The sequence below is a fragment of the Hyperolius riggenbachi genome, chromosome 1 (genome assembly GCF_040937935.1).
Source record: "Hyperolius riggenbachi isolate aHypRig1 chromosome 1, aHypRig1.pri, whole genome shotgun sequence".
In the NCBI taxonomy this organism is placed as follows: domain Eukaryota; kingdom Metazoa; phylum Chordata; class Amphibia; order Anura; family Hyperoliidae; genus Hyperolius; species Hyperolius riggenbachi.
This window is the reverse complement of record NC_090646.1, coordinates 207378368-207397099: the sequence shown is the minus strand read 5'-3', so window position 1 is coordinate 207397099 and position 18732 is coordinate 207378368. Positions and strand designations below refer to the sequence as shown.

Here is an 18732-nt window from a genome sequence, read left to right as displayed (position 1 = left end):
AATCGGCCTGTGGTGTATGGGCAGCTGACAGATCTCTGTCTAATCAGGTTCAATCAGAGAGGGATTTGCCACTCAATCGAATATGCCAATCATCGCTAAATGTATAGCTACTTTAAAGGTGCGTACACAGCAAATACAATTTCTGCCACCTGCAAGGTTCTGGACTTGATCCATTGGGTGACAGTTTGGGGCAGAGTTCTGTACAGATGCTAGGCTACAGGCTAATGACTAGAGGCTATTGACCTGTTCTGTTGCTATTGAAGGGGAAAGGGGGCTGATTTGCATTGCACAACTGATTGGGAGGGGGAAGGAGCAAAACAATAACATTGGTCTACGACAGGCCAGATCTCTAGCCAATCCCGCCACCATACACCTGCTAGATTCTCTGCAGAGGTGGCACCAATAATCTGCCCTGAGTGAGAACAACTTAGCATGTTGTTCTTGTTGACAATAAAGTAACTTTGTGAGACTGGACCATATTAGAAAGTGGAGCTTTAACATCTCTTACCGGCGACCCAAATATCACCATACTGGCAGTTCACAAATGGAGATGCTCTGCGGTGCTTTATTGGTTATCACTCTAAAGTGGCAGCACTGAATTCTGCATAGAAAACAGTTAAAGGGGTTGTCTTTGGGGGTTGAAAATAAAAACGGACAATTACCTGAGGCTTCTACCGGTCCCCTGCGGCTGTAATGTCCCACGCTATCGCCCAATGATCCTCCGTTCCCCGCCGCCGGTCCCAGTGTAATTGCAGTCCTAGAAAGACTTCAGCTGCATGGCCGTGGCCGCACGCGTGCTTGCTCCCGCGCATGTCATCAGGAGCTTACTGCGCAGGCGAGGTACAAGAAAACTTTGTACTGCGCCTGCGCAGTAAGCTCCTGATGACACGAGTGGGAGTGCGCACTCTTTGTCTTGTAAGACGAATAATTGACCGGTGCCGGCCGCGGGGAACTGAAGATCGTAGGAGGACGGCGTAGGACATGACAGCTGCAGGGGGCCGGTAGAAGCCTCAGGTAAGTGAACATTTTTATTTTCAACCCCCCCACCTCCCCCCCAAGAGGACCCCTTTAAGCCTAAGCTTGAGTGGGAGGGCGGAGCTACATACCAATATGCAGCAATATATAGATATAGGAAGTGCATCTGATGTTGAAACCAGGATATATAACGTAAAAGAGGGTATCCTGAATAATTTACTACAATGTTGTACAGTTCTTTTTTAAATTCTACAACAACTGGCTGTGCTGGTGGAGATAGAGCAAACACAAACAATACGAACATTTCAGAACAGCTTTACAAAAGTAGGAGTTTGCAAACAAAAACAACAATTAAAACTAGAGGAAAAAGAATATTCCAATGAAGAGAGTGGAGAAACGGCATACAGATTAATATAGTCATTCCATACAGTGTCTGACTGGTGTACTCAACAACTCAAAAGAGGATTTGCAACAATCATTGTTTTCTGTAAACAATGAACAAATATGTAGTATGCAGATCAGTGTAGAGAGGCGTACAAAGATCTTCAGGGATCTGTACAAGGCCAAGCATCCCAATATTGAGCACATACTGTAGTTCAGCATAGGAAGGGTAACTCTGCAGGTCAAAGCTCTTCCTACATGTGAAGGATAAATGACTATCATTTTAGGTCGATAAGGGGCACATTTTGTACTCGAGGACAAGTGGTTTATAATAGGTGTGACAGAGGTCATCCATGTCAAACTGGTATAACAATTGCTAAACAAGGAACAATTACCATTTGCATCAGTGAGCTTCATGGCATCACAGTGATTAGGGTAATTAAGTATGCAGAGCATTTTCAGATAAATTTGACTAATGCCCACCAGATAGACTGTCATGCCCTTCCTTGAAACTTCCAGACAGATACAGTACAAGACCAAAAAAAATACTAGCACAATTTCTTGTTCATGGTTAACCTTTCAGTAATTGCTGGTGGCATTGTTTCCTGCATCCTTCCTTTTAAGCTCTAATTATGAGCCCAGGCACTGAGGAATTGATTAAATGAACCTTTGGATCCTTCGTGTATGAACAGCAATTAGTTTATTAGTGACTTTTCAATATTATTCTTACAATTTACCATTTACGCTTGAAAACTGGAATGCAGGCTAAGAAGGTATTTTACTTCTTCTGAAGAAGTTACTGCTGGCTTCATTTCTAGCAATTTCTAGGCTATTAGTGTTAAACCTATATGAAAAGACATCATTTTTCTTTATTCAATGTTTAAATAGCTTTGCACTGATCAAAATACTTAAAGGGCCGCTATTGCGAAAAAGTGTAAAATTTAAAATACCTGAAAACACATAAGTAAAAAAGTGCATTTTTCCCCAGGTAAAATGTGTTATAAATTACTTCTATGTTGCTATCACTTACAGTAGGTAGTAGAAATCTGACAGAACTAACAGGTTTTGGACTAACCCATCTCCTCATGGGGGATTCTCAGAGTTTTCTTTATTTTTAAAAGCACTTAGTGAACAGCAGTTGCTCAGTCCAACTGCCAGTATAGTGTGCAAACAGGTAGGGGTGTGGCCTGCATTTTTTGTCTAAATCAGGTGCTTTTGTAAAAAATTAATTAAATACTTAGAATTCCCAATGAAGACATGGACTAGTCAAAAACCAGTTCCGTCAGATTTCTACTAACTACTGTTAGTGACAGCAACATTGGAGCAATGTAATTTATGGCTCATTTTACTCTGGCTCAAATGTACTTCTTGTTTGTTTGTGTTTACATGTATTTTCAAATTTACATTTTTTTGTAATAGTGGTCCTTTAAAGGGAACCAGAGAGGAATGGAGCCTGAAAATAGAAAACGCTTTTATACATACCTGGGGCTTCTTCCAGCCCCATAAGCCTGGATCGCTCCCACGCCGCCATCCTCCGCTTCCTCTATTGCTGCTACCGGGTCCCGTCACTTCCGGCGGACGCGGCCCAATGCTGGTCGTAATGGAAAAATGTACGCTTAAGGATCATTACGCGTAATTTTACGCTATTACGCAATTATGGTTACGGCGTAGGAAATTATCTACGGTTCATCACTGTAATTACGCTTAACTTACGCAGTTACGCGTAAGGATACCGTAATGTAGGCGCTTACGCTACGATGTTACGCGTAGTGCCGTAATACCCATTAATGCGTACTTTTTTACACATACGGACGATGTGTACGCAATAGCCGTCAATGTGACAGCTATTGCGTACACATCATTCGTATGCCTCAAAACGTACGCTTATATACTGAAGGGCGGGAGAAGATACTATTGGTTGCTTAGGATGTTGACTGATTGGCTACTCTTAGAATAGGGAAGTTTTTACGTTAGTAATTACGCGTAAAATTACGCGTTAGTCTTCATAAAATTACGCATACCTAGCAATTACGGTAGACAGCGTAATTACGATACCACTTTACTGCTTACGCGTAAATAATTACGCGTAAGACCGTAAGTTACGCGTATCACTTACGCGTAAATTTGCATTGAATTACGATGCGTAATTACGCTCATGCGTAATTTCGGCCCAGCACTGACGCGGCCAATTGCCCGCATCACAGGGGCTCCCTCCATACCCTTACGCATTGCGGCTGCGCAGTACACAGCAGCAAGCGTAAGTGTATGGAGGGAGCCCCTGTGATGCGGACAATTGGCCGCGTCCGCCGGCCGCCTGGTGGTAATGACGGGACCCGGTACCGGCGGATCCAGGCAGCGGAGGACGGCGGCATGGGAGCGATCCGTGCGTATGGGGCTGGAGGAAGCCCCAGGTATGTATAAAAGCTCTTCTGTCCTCCTCTCTGGTTCTCTTTAAATAGCATTGTGCTGATCAAAGTGTCTCTAGTGATGTTTATCATGATTTGTGATGCAATGGAACGTTACATAAGATTGCTGATCTCTTACAAAAACACATAAAAATGTTGGCGAACAAAAACCAACTCCACTTCTCCACGCACGCAGGTTTTTCAAGTGATACAACAAGTATTTGATTGCTCATCTGATCTATCTTTTTTTTACAGAATGTGTATTTATATGATATATTCATGTTGTGGGCATTGTGTGAATGGTGCATGAGTATATGTTTATTTTTTATCCCAATTTTTTTTTCAAATATTGGGCATGACACAATGTCTGAGTATCAATCCTTTTATACTACATGCAGAGCCAACTCCGGCAGACTTTAGTATAGGACCAATTTAGGGGCAAACCAATTAACTTATGTGTATGTTTTTTGGAATGTTGGAGCAATACCGGAATTGTCAGAGGAACCCCATGCAGGGCAAGGCAAGACTGCTATTCCTGATTTAAATACTTCAATTTATCACAGGTGGCGACATCTTTACTGCTGGCAAGTTGAATCACAGCAGAATGTTTGTTTGTTGTGTGTTCTGAAGCGAGCAGAAACAGCACCTGCTTTGGGAGAGAAGGCTAGCCTGCGGCAATCATCACTAGGAGAGTGGGGTTACATACCGATATAAAGCAATATATAGATACAGGAAGTGTTTCTGATGCTGGAACCAGATAGTCAATGTAAAATTCTGTCATCATGGTTCCTCTTTAAGTGGTTAGTTAGTCTTGTCTTGCAGCATTAAGGTCCCAGGTTTAATTGGCACCCGGGACATGGATGATTGGGTTGACCTTAGTTTAATGCCACATTTTTAGTGCAATTTTGCTTGATGAATGCCCCCGCATTGTGTTGTCTAATCAGTCACTAATTCAGGCTAATTTGTGGGCGTTTCCGTCTCCATGCTAAACAAGAGGCATCAGCATTTTGTCCCAGGCATCAGCATTTTGTCCCAGTCCTCTATCCAAATACTTGTGGCACTTAGTACAATGAAAAGCTAGCAGCATAAGGGATAATGATGCAGACACATAATGCCACTCAGATCTGAACTAGGTCCTCAAGCTTCATAGACATCTTAAACTACAATGACACGTGTAAAGCAAGACCTGATTACAGAGACATCTTTGCCATCAAAGCCTTTACAAACACATGCATGTCCTTTCTTATGGAAGATGGTGGGGCGAGGGGGGAGAGGAAAGCAGTGGTGATTGAAAAGAAAAATCCATCTGTAGAGACATAAGCTTGTTTCTCAAGCTAGCCAGTGATTGCACTGAACAATGATCACTTGATTTCTATACATAGCTTTAATTATACCTTTGATTAAGGACCTAGTTCAGGTCTGAAAAAAACATCAACAGTTCTGTGTGCTTTATAATGGATGTGTACGACATATGCAGTAAAGTACTGAAGGTGATTGACATTTTGCTGGCATTTGTCCTCCGTCACAGCTGCTGCAGACATGGAAGGGAATTAGGTCTTGTACCACCACTGGGGAATCCAAGTTTAGCCGTTTGGATTAACAGCCTCATAGATGTTCTTTCACTCTGAGGTTCAGGCTTATAACCTCTGAAAGCATCTCTGATTGTAATGGTAACAATAGCATATCATAGCATTTGGCAAGTCTGTTTGATCAAAGACAATCATAGAGATAAAGAGACGGCTACAGGGTGGCAGGAAGTGAGAGGAAGTATGCATTATTATGTAGTTGTATCACAGGCCCAATGACCGTGCTGCTGATTAAGATCAGGTTATGATCAGGACTACAATAGATATGAGACTGTCATATGGGTCTCTAACTCCCCTGTTCCTTTCCAATTCTGTGGTCCTTAGATTGCAGCATACTGCTTTTGGTGTAGTATCCCCTTGCACATAGTTTGCACCTTATGCATCTGTATGGTGTTCCATCTAACACTATCTATTGCACTTTATAGTCTTTGAAATCAATTTGATTATCACTTTATGGTTTGTTTATAGTTCTTATATACACTTTATTCACAGTTGTTTTGGATCTTCTTCTTCTTAATAAAGAAATTACATTTATACAAAAGGTGGTGCTGATGAACCATTCTTTCCTTTTAGAATGTATTGCTGTTTTCCTGGTATAGCACATGTTGAAGGAATGTGATTGGTGCAGCACACATCCCGAGTTTATTTAATTATATTTACTTTGTCATTAATAGTGAAGGGTGATGTTATCTAGTTAACACTACCTGTTACCTATAATTATCAGAGGTGATACTATAGCCATAGCAACCTTAGTGGTTGCTATGGCATCTGATTTCTTGTTAGGTCTCAACTGTCCCCAGTGTCATGTTAGATTATAAGGTCAGAAAATAAATATAATACTATGAATGTAGGGCTCCATTTGAAATAAGCAATCCTGGTTACCTGAAACATAGCTTTACAAAGCAGTCCGCACAGTATGGGAAGCGATCTCACCAGCCTCATGACAGCTGTGGAGACTGTGTGGGTCCCTGTGGACAGTGCTTGCAACACTTTAGACCATTAATTTTGATCCCCTGCTGCCATGCTGACTTGGTGGTGAAAGCACAGCTCACACTCGGTGGCAACAGACAGGTAAAGTATTTTAATGCATGGGCACTGGGGGGCACTTATAATATTGGGGGGGGGCAGCGATGAAGGCAGTGGGTCAGCATCACGAAGCCGATTCCCAAGAGACTACATGCTGAAACTGATCAGGGATGGGTCTGCAGTGTATGGGCAGCCAACAGATCTCTCCCTTATCAGATTTGATCAGAGAGAGATCTGTCTCTTGTCGTTCTGTCCATACATCACTAGATGTATGGCAACCTTTAGCCATTTAATTATCTTTTCATTGGTGCAAGGAGGTAATGTTCACCTTTATTTGTGTTAATCATTGACTGCTACCCACTCCATGCTTACCTATCTCTCACACTATGCTTGCCCTTGGAGAGCAAGCTTTGGTATTTAGTATCGTGTAGTTTGTTATGTATACAGAACTAGGAGTAGATGCAGTAAAAATGAAACATTGTCCTATGGCACTGTAGCTAAGCTACTGTTTTTAAACTTTTATTTACCGTACTTTTATCTCCTTAGGGCATACATGGTAAATCACACATTACAGGCTCACAGTCTTAGTTAATATGACATTTTATTTGCCATATTTATATAACGAATAAGCCCTCCTCAAAAGCACTAGAAAATAGCATAAATATATTCTGGAATAGGAATCCATGTATTCTGTTCAGTCTGAATTAAAATGGATTGCATTACAATCCACTGAGTGGTGCAATAGACTGCGGCAAAGGCTCCATAGAGGGTCTTAAGACCCTCCGCTGAACATGCTTCAGGCCTTATTGTATTGTATTATTTAGCTCAGAGGCAACACATTCATACCAGCTTCTGAAGAAATAATCCTGTTTACAGCTTATTATACATCACTAGAAGGGACAGTGAACCCTAAGGCCCCCATTCATGCTGCAGGAAAAAAATGCAGCATTTTTAGTAGAACGAAGGCAAATGCAAACATGGAACGGTGAGCGCATCCTGTGGTATTAATAGGATGCTTTCACACTGTCAATTGGGATCCAAACGCAATGCGCATGGACTGGACCAAAAATGCAAAGTCCCGACCTGCTGCATTTATTCGCAGCCGTAATGGGAACGCGCAACGAAACACCACCAATCGAATGCAATGGAAGTCTATGGAAATGAACAGTGTCTGTTGCCACTATTCTGGTCACCGCATGGAAAATGCTCACCTGTCCCATTGATTCAGTTCTGCCACCAGTGTTTGGTCCACTGCAGGGGATCAGAGACCAGAGGAAGCATGGGGCACCCCAATGGTTTGCAAAGGACCAATGAGAATCCTGCTGCATCGGGGAAAATTTTCATTGGTTCATGGTGGACCAATGAGAATCCTCTCTTTTACTAGGTAAAATTCATACTGCTTTTGTACAATCCAACAGGGAGCCCCATGCTTATTCTGATCTCTGATCGGTTTTGGGACAAGCGTGGATGGCGGCAGCCATGGTGGAGGACAAGGCTGAATAAGCAGACGAGTGGTGATGCGAACATGGCAAAGAGAAATGCCAAGTATTGTGAATAATGAGAGTTGGTCCCCATCCCATCCTGAGCAGAGGCGCTTACCACACAGTTTCTACGTCCGCTACGTTTGACTCACATTGTGTCCCTGACCTAAGTTCTTTTAATCCTTAGACTGCTAGCTATTTTTTTTAAGCACTACATGCCAGTGCCATCTATATATTTGTATTGTGTTTATTAAATGCCTTACCCAAATCTACATGTACCAGAATCCACATTAGTCAGTAAGGATGTCGTATATGTGCAAAAAAATTTGAGATGATCGAGAATTTTGCTAATTATTATGATGCAGAGTTATGCTAATTGTTTTGAAAATCTATTGGACAATGGATTACCGTAATCAAATCTTGCATGAAACCATTTGACCCATTTTCAAGCTGCATAGATTTGCAGTAACATTTGCACAGTTCTGCATCAATTTAGAATTATTTGCAACTATCAAAAAGTAGAAAGTTGGCAGTGAGGCAAAACTTTGTTCTAAATGCCTTATAGACATCTGTAGCAAAGGAATATGGAAAAACAAAAATGCCTATAGACGCCCGCTGTTGGCGGAAGTCATTTTGTACTAAAAATGCAATTACATGTCTGTGACGTAGAGATGCGAAAACACAGAACACCTACAGATGTCCGCGGCAGTCTAAGGGCTAAATGGTGTGCAAGACTTGATACTGAGCCAATCAAGGACAGTAGTTGCCGATCAATTAGCTGATTAATTCACAACAGCATTGGGCACGATTGGCTTAATTTCAAGTAGACATTTGCATGCAAAGTTGGAATGTACGCTTATCTCTAAATGAGACATTAGAGATTTTAGGGGTAATCCATTGCCATCCTCAATATTTCCTGCAGTCAGCAGCCTGAGAGATCTAACAGTGTTCCTTTTGTGCTTTATCAGACAGAGTTGCCGCTGGTATTTGAGGCAGATTTCACACCACACTTGGGGAAATGGCGTGGCACTGCGCTAATTCCCTGGTCTTACTTTCCACCTGGAGTTGACAAGATGAATTCCTATGCTATTCATGGCACTGGGGTTGGAAGAGTATATGAATCCTTATATCCGATTCCTCCAGAAGAAATAAGTGATGGGCAAGGTCCAAATTTGTAAGTATGAATATAGCAGAGACAAACACAGTGTGCATCCAACCTACAGTATTTCTTCACCAAAAATATCCCACTGTATCCCATAAGCAATGCCTTCTTAGTCCCTACTAAAGCTGACACAACTTCATATGGATCTTGCTAGAGCATCATATATGCTAGAGGGAAAAAACAGCTTTCATCCTTTTATGAAATGTGATTGGCTACTAGGGGCCATTGATCTTTGTACAAATTAAATATTACTTACAGATTCTTGCTTATTTCTCTTGATAGCTAGTTGATACATTGTATAGTCTTATGTCAACAAAACATTCTTGTAGGTTAACTTTTTCCCCAGAAAAGAGTCCATAGACTGTAGTAAAGACACATATAGTACATGTCAGGAATAAGGAAATCATAGACCACAATTCTTATTGCGGCTATAGTTACAGAAGCAGGAAATTTGGGCGCCCATTAGCAGCAGAGGTTTGGGCAACCCATTGGCGTCCATTGAAAATTGGGCGCCTGTGGCTATAGCTGCATTTTTCATAGTGGGTGCACCAAGCGCCTGCTTTCTGTAGCTGCATTTTTCATAGCGGATGGCCCCGGTGTCCACTATTTTCACACTTTTCCCAATATTTTCCATGGGCACCAATGAGGCACCCAATAGTTATTGTTTTTTTTCCGGCAGAATTGTGCTGCTGGTAGGGGGTTCAGGGTAGTCATGGGGGTATTCAGGGTTAGGCATCAGAAAGGGGGTGGTTAAGGTTAGCCATCATAGTGGGACCGTGGGAGACTCAGGGTTAGCTTCAGCAGGGGGTGGTGAAGGTTAGGCTTCAGGATAGGAGACTTAGGTTTAGGCATTGATGGGGAGGTCAAGGTTAGTCATTGGTAGAGGAAGAGTTCAGTATCAGAATAGGGTTAGATTTAGTTGTAGTAAAATATTGGTAATACATTTTCTGGCACTTCTATTTCATGCATGTATAGCTGTGCCCAATTTTGACATGGGAGGTGACGAGTGTAGCCAAAGTGCTGGGCAGTAAGTAGGTTAGTGTAAGGAGTAGCTAGAGGGTGGGCTCGTGTGAGGGGAAGTTTATGTAACGCTATAATAGGATATAGGTAAAATTATTAATATTCTGTTATTATACAGTAATTCTCCAGTGTCCAATAGTAGAATATCGGATTCTTTGAAAAAAAATCAAAAAGAACAGAGGCTAGTTCTATGTAGGAATGAGACTCTACAGTATATACATGTTTATCTTATGTTATGCATCACTTTGAGTATCTTTTAAAGAAAACCTGTAACGAAAAAAATCCTCCCCTGGGGGTACTCACCTCGGGTGGGGGAAGCTTCTGGATCCTATTGAGGCTTCCCCCAGCCTCCTCGGTCCCACGGCAGCGGCGATAAAGCTCCCTGAACAGCGGGGATGTAAATATTTACCTTCCCGGCTCCAGCGCAGGCGCAGTATCGACTTCCCGCTCGGAGATAGGCGGAAATAGCCGATCGCTGACGGCTGCTCTACTGTGCAGGCGCAAGTCTCCTGCACCTGCGCAGTGGAGCAGACTCGACGGAGATCGGCTATTTTCGCCTATCTCCATGCGGAGAGCCGCAACAGAGCCAGGAAAGGTAAATAAGTCTGTGCTTGTCACGCTTGTCGAGGGAGGATTCTGGGACACTTAGGGGGAGCCAACACTGGACTGCCTGCAGCTACAGGGGAGGGGGAAGCCTCATTGGGACTCTGAGGCTTTTACCTCCCGAGGTGAGTACCCCCCCAGGGGGAAATTTTTTTTGTTACAGGTTCTCTTTAAAGGGAAGGTCCAAGCAAAAAAAAAAAAATGAGTTTCACTTACCTGGGGCTTCTACCAGCCCCATGCAGCCATCCTGTGCCCTCGTAGTCACTCACTGCTGCTCCAGTCCCCCGCTGGCAGCTTTCTGACCTCGGAGGTCAGGGCCGAATTGCGTACATTTTTACACATTCCCGCTAGTGCAGGAACATTAACGCATACATTTTTACGCGTTAGTGGTGCAACGAGTAAATTTTTGTTCCTGCACTAGCTGGAATGCGTAAAAATGTATGCAATGTGGCCCTGACCTCCGAGGTCAGAAAGCTGCCAGTGGGGGACTGGAGCAGCAGAGAGTGACTACGAGGGCACAGGATGGCTACATGGGGCTGGTAGAAGCCCCAGGTAAGTAAAACTCATTTTTTTTTTTTTTTGCTTGGACCTTCCCTTTAAGAGAAAATTGGATTTTTAAGATCTCTGTATACATTTATCTATCCTCTTTCCCTGAAATTAAGACATCTGAAAATAAGGCCTAGCAGGAATTTTGAGCATGAATGAAATATAAGCCCTACCCTGAAAGTAAGCCCTAGCTGCAGTAAGGGGAAAACATATGGCAACTTGTGTTTCTACTGGAGCCGATGATCTCGCGGGCAGGACCATGGCTCCATCATTGAGCCAATCAATCCACTCACTGCTACTCATGGTCTTTCCATAGACTGAATTTTACAGACACAGCGGCATGGAGATGGGAGGAAAGAAGACGATGCAAGGGGACATCGGAGGATACGGGGGACAGCACTGCATGGAGCTGGGGGTAACAGGAGGATGCAGATGGACATCGGAGGACATGGGAGACACCAAGAGGACATGGGGAGACGGGACACAGGGAGGACAGTGGATAGAGGAGGTCACCGGTGCAGAGGGGGACACCAGGAGGACACTAAAGGTACAAAGGGGACACAGGGGCACACAAGAGGTGGATGCAGCAGAGAAAGAGGCAGCACAGTGGGGAAGGCAGGAGAACATACAGTGCAGGATTTTGTGGTATTGCTAACTGCAATACATAAACTACATGTCTTTATGAAAATATGCTAAGAAAAAAATAAACTTTTGTGCTGCAAAATTGGTTTTGTCCTAAAAATTACAATATATCCATCTACAAATGAACCTTGCTATAGATAGTTAATAGAAAAAATGTATATTTGCATTAGGATTTTCAATACAGTATCATTTACAAAAGCATTTACACAAGGCCATTAGCTGAATGAGAGAATTATCTGTTATGTCATTTCCTGTTCGCAGTTAGCATATGTTTATTCTTATTCTATCAGATATAAAATACTGAATGCTACTTCTATAAATAGTAAATAACTGTAGTAGTCACTTATACCATACTATTGCCAAAAATCTGATTTTTTTTTAATATACTATATAATTGAACATGTCCATAACCTACTTTATCATATTAAGGCCCTAATATTCTCAGAACAGTATGATAGCACTAAGGAAAATATCTGATACTGGCCAGAGTACTGGCCATTAGAGATGTCACGAACCTCCGATTTTCGGTTCGCGAACCTACGCGAAAGGTTCGGTTCGCGAAAAAGTTCGCAAACCGTAATACACTTCAATGGGGAGGCGAACTTTGTAAAAAAGAAAAAATTCTGACACCTAGAAAAATGATGGAAAACATGTTTCAAAGGCTCTAATACCTGGAGGCAGACATGATTGAGTGAAATACACATCAAACGTCCCAGGTTAACATCTAGGTTTCACACAGACCCCTATTTTAGTCCTCCACCCTTCTACCTATTCCCTCCTACCGGAGGGAGGAGGGTCTCATCTGCCAGGGAATTCCAGTATTTCAAAAACCAGCTTATATACCATGATAGGGATTTGAACCCAGGCCTCAGTGTATGGTAGGCAACTAACATATCCATTGTACCACCAACACTACTAGCTGAAAGTAGCTGAAAGTAGCTGAAAGTAGCTGAAAGTAGCCTAGCATGTACCATTTACGCTTAATGCAAGAGAAAAATTAGACAAGACAAATAACATTTATATCACACTTTTCTCCTGGCAGACTCAAAGCACCAGAGCTACAGCCACTAGGGCACATTCTATATAGGCAGTAGCACTGATATGTAGCCAGACATGGCCTTGTATTTTGTGTTCAACAGTTGTCAAGAGAAAAATTAGACAAGATAGCAGTGTCAGGAAGACTTGCCTAAGGTCTCTTACTGAATAGGTGCTGGGTTACTGAACAGACAGAGATGAGATTCGAATTCTGGTCTCCTGTGTCAGAGGCAGAGCCATTCACCATTACACCATGCAGCCACTGCTTACAGACATGTAGCCAGACATGTAGCCAGACATGGCCTGGTATTTTGTGTTCAACAGTTGTCAAGAGAAAAATTAGACAAGATAGCAGTGTTAGGAAGACTTGCCTAAGGTCTCCTACTGAATAGGTGCTGGCTTACTGAACAAACAGAGATGAGATTCGAACTCTGGTCTCCTGTGTCAGAGGCAGAGCCATTCACCATTACACCATGCAGCCACTGCTTACAGACATGTAGCCAGACATGGCCTGTATTTTGTGTTCAACAGTTGTCACGAGAAAAATTAGACAAGATAGCAGTGTTAGGAAGACTTGCCAAAGGTCTCCTACTGAATAGGTGCTGGCTTACTGAACAGACAGAGACAAGTTTCGAACTCTGGACTCCTGTGTCAGAGGCAGAGCCCTTCACCATTACACCATGCATCCACTGCTTATGGATCTGTAGCCAGGCATGGCCTTGTCTTTTGTGTTCAACAGTTGTCCAAAGAGAACCCCAGATAGCCAGGTAGATTCTTATCTCTCTCTCTCTCTCTCTCTCTCTCTCTCTCTTCTCTCTCTCTCTCTCTCTCGTAGGGATGGTCACCGCTTTCCGCGGAATTGTATTTTTGAGCATAAATGGATTGAGCATAAATGGTACATGCTAGGCTGGCTTCAGCATGTAGTGTTGGTGAGAGAGAGAGAGAGAGAGAGAGAGAGAGAGAGAGAGAGAGAGAGAGATGAATCTACCTGGCTATCTGGGGTTCTCTTTGGACAACTGTTGAACACAAAATACAAGGCCATGCCTGGCTACATGTCTGTAAGCAGTGGCTGCATGGTGTAATGGTGAAGGGCTCTGCCTCTGACACAGGAGACCAGAGTTTGAATCTCGTCTCTGTCTGTTCAGTAAGCCAGCACCTATTCAGTAGGAGACCTTAGGCAAGTCTTCCTAACACTGCTATCTTGTCTAATTTTTCTCTTGACAACTGTTGTACACAAAATACAAGGCCATGTCTGGCTACATATCTGTGCTACTGCCTATAGAGTGTGCCCTAGTGGCTGCAGCTCTGGTGCTTTGAGTCTGCCAGGAGAAAAGTGTGATATAAATGTTATTTGTCTTGTCTAATTTTTCTCTTGCATTAAGCATAAATGGTACATGCTAGGCTACTTTCAGCTACTTTCAGCTACTTTCAGCTACTTTCAGCTACTTTCAGTTAGTAGTGTTGGTGGTACAATGGATTTGTTAGTTGCCTACCATACACTGAGGCCTGGGTTCAAATCCCTATCATGGTATATAAGCTGGTTTTTGAAATACTGGAATTCCCTGGCAGATGAGACCCTCCTCCCTCCGGTAGGAGGTAGAAGGGTAGAGGGTAGAGGGTGGAACCCACAAACAGGCTAATTAAAATCTCCCTAGCAGAGTGTGTAGCAGCTGTCCCTTAACTAATTAGTGTAGGCAGTATAAGGACCTTACTAGGAGGAGGGAGGGGAGGGCCTCCAGCATTGAGAGCAGTGTGTATGGCGATAATGTGTCTGCTGGCTGTGATATAGAGAGTCAAAGTTTTGCTCAATAGAGCTTTATGGGGCGAATTGAACTTCCGGGAAAGTTCGCGTTTGGTAGGCGAACGCAAACCCACGAAGTTCGCCTGGAACCGTTCGCCGGCGAACAGTTCGCGACATCTCTACTGGCCATACAATTAACAATTTTTAAATAATCATAAAAAAATTTAAAATGATTATTTGAATGTTTTAAAACATCTAATCAGGTCAACTAAATCTAAAATGTTGACTCTTCCATTTCATAACATGAGACATTTGATCAATACAAAAAGTTTTCCCAATCTGAAGAATACACCTGTTTATTGCTCTGCAATGATGGAGTACCACAAGCTGACACCCTCTATAAAGTTGAGGCACTTGATAATGGGCATAAGCACACAGCATTTCCTGGCTCACTTGCTGTTCTCTGTGATTGCAAAGGAAAAGTGGAATTATTCCAAGATTAGGTTTAGTCCAGGTTTTTGTTGTTTTGATTTGACTGTCTGAATCAAGGGTAATGAACCCTATTAGCTTGCAGCTCCCAATGCTCACACTGCTACTTCTGTGGCCTTAGAAATTCTAGCCATAGTCACATTTGATCAAAAACAATTGCAATTTATTAACGTGTCATTTTATTGACTCAAAAGTACAATCAGACCTAAATCATATGCTTTTAACACTGCCAATACAGTATACTTAGATTCATAGTAAGATGAATTATGCATTTGGCCTTGTCCAATAGGATTTGAAAAATAAATGTTTGTCTGTGCCATCATATAAAACCCACCTGGGAAGGGGATTTTGAGCATTTACTCAATATGATCTGATGCAGTGCTGTAGGAGGAGTAAACATTTTCACAAGCTGTCCACGTGGTAATGCTTGTGGAATTAGCATAGGCTGGACCGCCCAAAGAGCTGACGAAACCAAAGCATTACATGTCAATAGACGCTTGCACTATTAGAAGCTGTGACGTGAAATAGTTGTGTAGAATATTAGCTAATTAATTTAGAACAGTCTGTCAATGGAAAACAAGCAACTGCAAGACTGCTGGTAGACTTTTAAAATTTTAGATGGTGTCCTCAGTGGTATGTTTTTGTAGTAACTAACTACTAACCACTACCAACCTATGGACCTGCATTGACATAATTGGCTTTTACTCCTAAATGCGATTTGTGTTCTTTATATAAGCTATTTAAAGAGGCAGTTGGTCAAGAGTAATATTGCATTATTATGATTTTTTTTATTATTGACATTCAAATCCTTACACAATTTGGGCCCTGGCTACACAAAGGACTTTCTGAGACTGCATCAAACAACCTCAGATCAGCAGGATTCATAAATTTGGTCACTACCAGAATGCACCTCGAAACCTTTTGAGCCAGAGCTTTCTGTCATGCTGCCCCTACCCTCTGGAATTCCCTTCCACACTCAGTAAAGCCAACCTCATCCCTGGAGTTATTCAAATCCAGACTAAAAAGCCATCTGTTTAGCCTGGCATTTGCGGACTTGTAGAATTCTTCCCCTGGTCTGAGCCATGCTTATGCCCTTTGAGTCCTGCTACAGGAGAAAAGCACTTAACGAATGTTGTTTGTTGTTATTGTAGGAAGCATAAACCTTTAGTTAGTAATGGGAATAAGGGAAATTTGTCACAGTGTACAATACTAATTGCATATGGTGGTGATACAGGTTGTTTATGGTCCTTTCTAGCTTTGAGAGTTTTTCTGACAAGTCTGTGGCCAGCTGGTTTGTAATACATGTATTTTATTAGTTTCCATGCTCAATCATTCGTTAAATTAGATGACAAATAAAAAATGTGTAACCTTTTTACCTGTGTATTTTTCTTTTGTTTTATGCTAATTGTATTCTAGGGATAGATATCTTTTGAACCATTTATAATTCACTGGTTGAGCCACAAAGGTTTTGTCTTTTCTTTAAATCTGTTCAGCACCTGATTACAGAATACTTGAGTGAAGTAGGTAGACTTGTTAGTGCACAGGTAGCTTGACAACGTTAAAGAAAAAGATAAAAACACTTAAAAGCTACAAGCATATCAACTCCTATGCAAATGAACTGCAAAGCTGTCATCTCTTTTCACTTGATGATATTTATTTTTATTTGCAGTCATCGTCTGGAATATTTTAAAGCCTTCCGCCTGCAATGGATCATGGGAGAAGAATGGGAGCAGCCTGCATCTTGCCTCTGGGATTCTATGCCATGTAGCAATCCTGTCGCTTCTCTACGGAAATAGATAAATTAAAAGAAAAGTAAATCCCCACTGGCATTCTATTTAACAAGTCTTTTATTCTTTAGCATTACTGAAACTCCTATGATTCATTTGTATTAATAAATCAAGTCTTTGGCGTGACTTATTACAATACTTCTGGTGTGACTGCTACAGCAATTATACATTAGTTGCTTTTACCTTGTCTTATCCAGGAAATATGTAAACATAGACGGTTTGTTAGAGACTCATGACATACAGCTGTGAATAATGAAAATAACTTATAGGATTTGCACATTATAAAGCTGCTGAGCACTTTGCATAATCATTTTTGAAATTTAAAAAGAATAATTTGCTGTTCACATTTGTAATTTACCTCTAGTAGTCACAAGTGGTATTTTATGCATCTTAAAAACCTGACATCACTGACCTTATTAGTCCCCGGCAGAGTGCAGTATGCAAAGAAAAACACAGATCCTTTCCTAGCCTGCAATAGGTACGTTTCAAAAAGGGGCTGCAATAATTTTGATGCTGGGAATAGCCAGTCGAATATCGATTAATTACCGATATCCTACTTTGAATCATTGGGTAATTCTGATTGTAAATTATTGGTATTTTTTTTACCGATATTTTACTATGGCTTAACCTAAATTTACTCTCACGTGAGCTCTCCCTCTACCAATACCTAACCCTACCCGACCTCACTCAGCCGAAGCCTAAAGGTGGCCACACACCATACAATTTTTTAAATATCTGTTCAATTTAAGAATTGCAATCAATTTTTCTGACTGATTGTAACATTTAAAAAATATGACCAATGTACCACACACCTATATTAAATTTTTTCCTCAATTATGATAAAACTGATTGGAAACTTAGAGAAAATTGCTAGGGTGTGTATATTAATAAATTAACAATCCAACACACACCATACAATCTTTAGTAGAAATTGAAGAGAAATATCTGGCATTCCGGATCGATTTAAATCGAAAAAAACGGGAAATCGGATCGGATTTTTGAGTTGAATGAAAAAAAAAGCTTTCGATTTTTTCGAGAGATATGATCGTTTTTATCGAATTACTGTAAAATCGGATCAATTTATTGTATCGTGTGTGGCCACCTTAAGCCAACCATCCAATGGTGCCTAAGCCTAACCGACTAGCCAAGCCATTGCCTAACCTGGACTGACAATCTTAGTCAATGCCTAACACTAACCTTTCCCCCCACTGCAATCCCTACCAATATCCATGTTGATTCGTTTCTAAATAACCACCAGGGAAGTTTGGGCATTGCCATAGGCACCCATGTTAATAGCCATATTTTGAGTTATAGCTGGAAACTTAGGCACCAGAGGCGCCTGATAAAATAGTGGGTGGTGGGGCGCTCCACACCCGCTATTTGCGGCCAAAGTTTGTATAGCGGGTAGCCCTGGCATCAACTATCTTATGGAGCTCTGGTGCCCAAATTTCCAGTTATAGCCACAAATTGCTGCAATTAATATGGGCGCCTATGGCAACACCCAAACTTTCCCGGTGTCACCGGCACCCAAAATACCTGCTCCAATTGTAATGGCTCCCAGATTCAGTTTATTAAGGCTCACATAGGCCTTATACCTTGCTTAGACAACCTGTCCAATACTGATCAGTTTGATTGAGCATCAACATTTGTAGCATGCCACACCTGGCATCAGGCAATTATTTGAACGTATAAGATTAATTCTTTCATGCTCTATGGAGAGTAAAGAATCAAGTCTATGGGCCTGATTCAGTTTTCATGAGGCCTTAATAGATGGATTGCTTTAAAGCCATTGTGTTAGCAATTTCTTACTACTTTAAAGGTGCCCATACACTGACTCGATTTCCTGCCGATAG

At 41.8% G+C, this 18732-nt stretch overlaps 1 protein-coding gene across 1 annotated transcript in view; it reads left to right on the top strand.

Annotated features, from left to right (window-relative positions):
- The window catches only part of LOC137547026 (UPF0462 protein C4orf33 homolog), a 151129-nt gene extending 134114 nt beyond the window's left edge, over positions 1–17015 (top strand). The window contains exons 5-6 of the mRNA XM_068270156.1: positions 8823–9028; positions 16762–17015. Coding sequence (XP_068126257.1) covers positions 8823–9028; positions 16762–16888 — 333 coding nt within the window. The 3' untranslated portion in view covers positions 16889–17015. The remainder of the gene's footprint in view (positions 1–8822; positions 9029–16761) is intronic.
- Positions 17016–18732: the final 1717 nt, after the last annotated feature.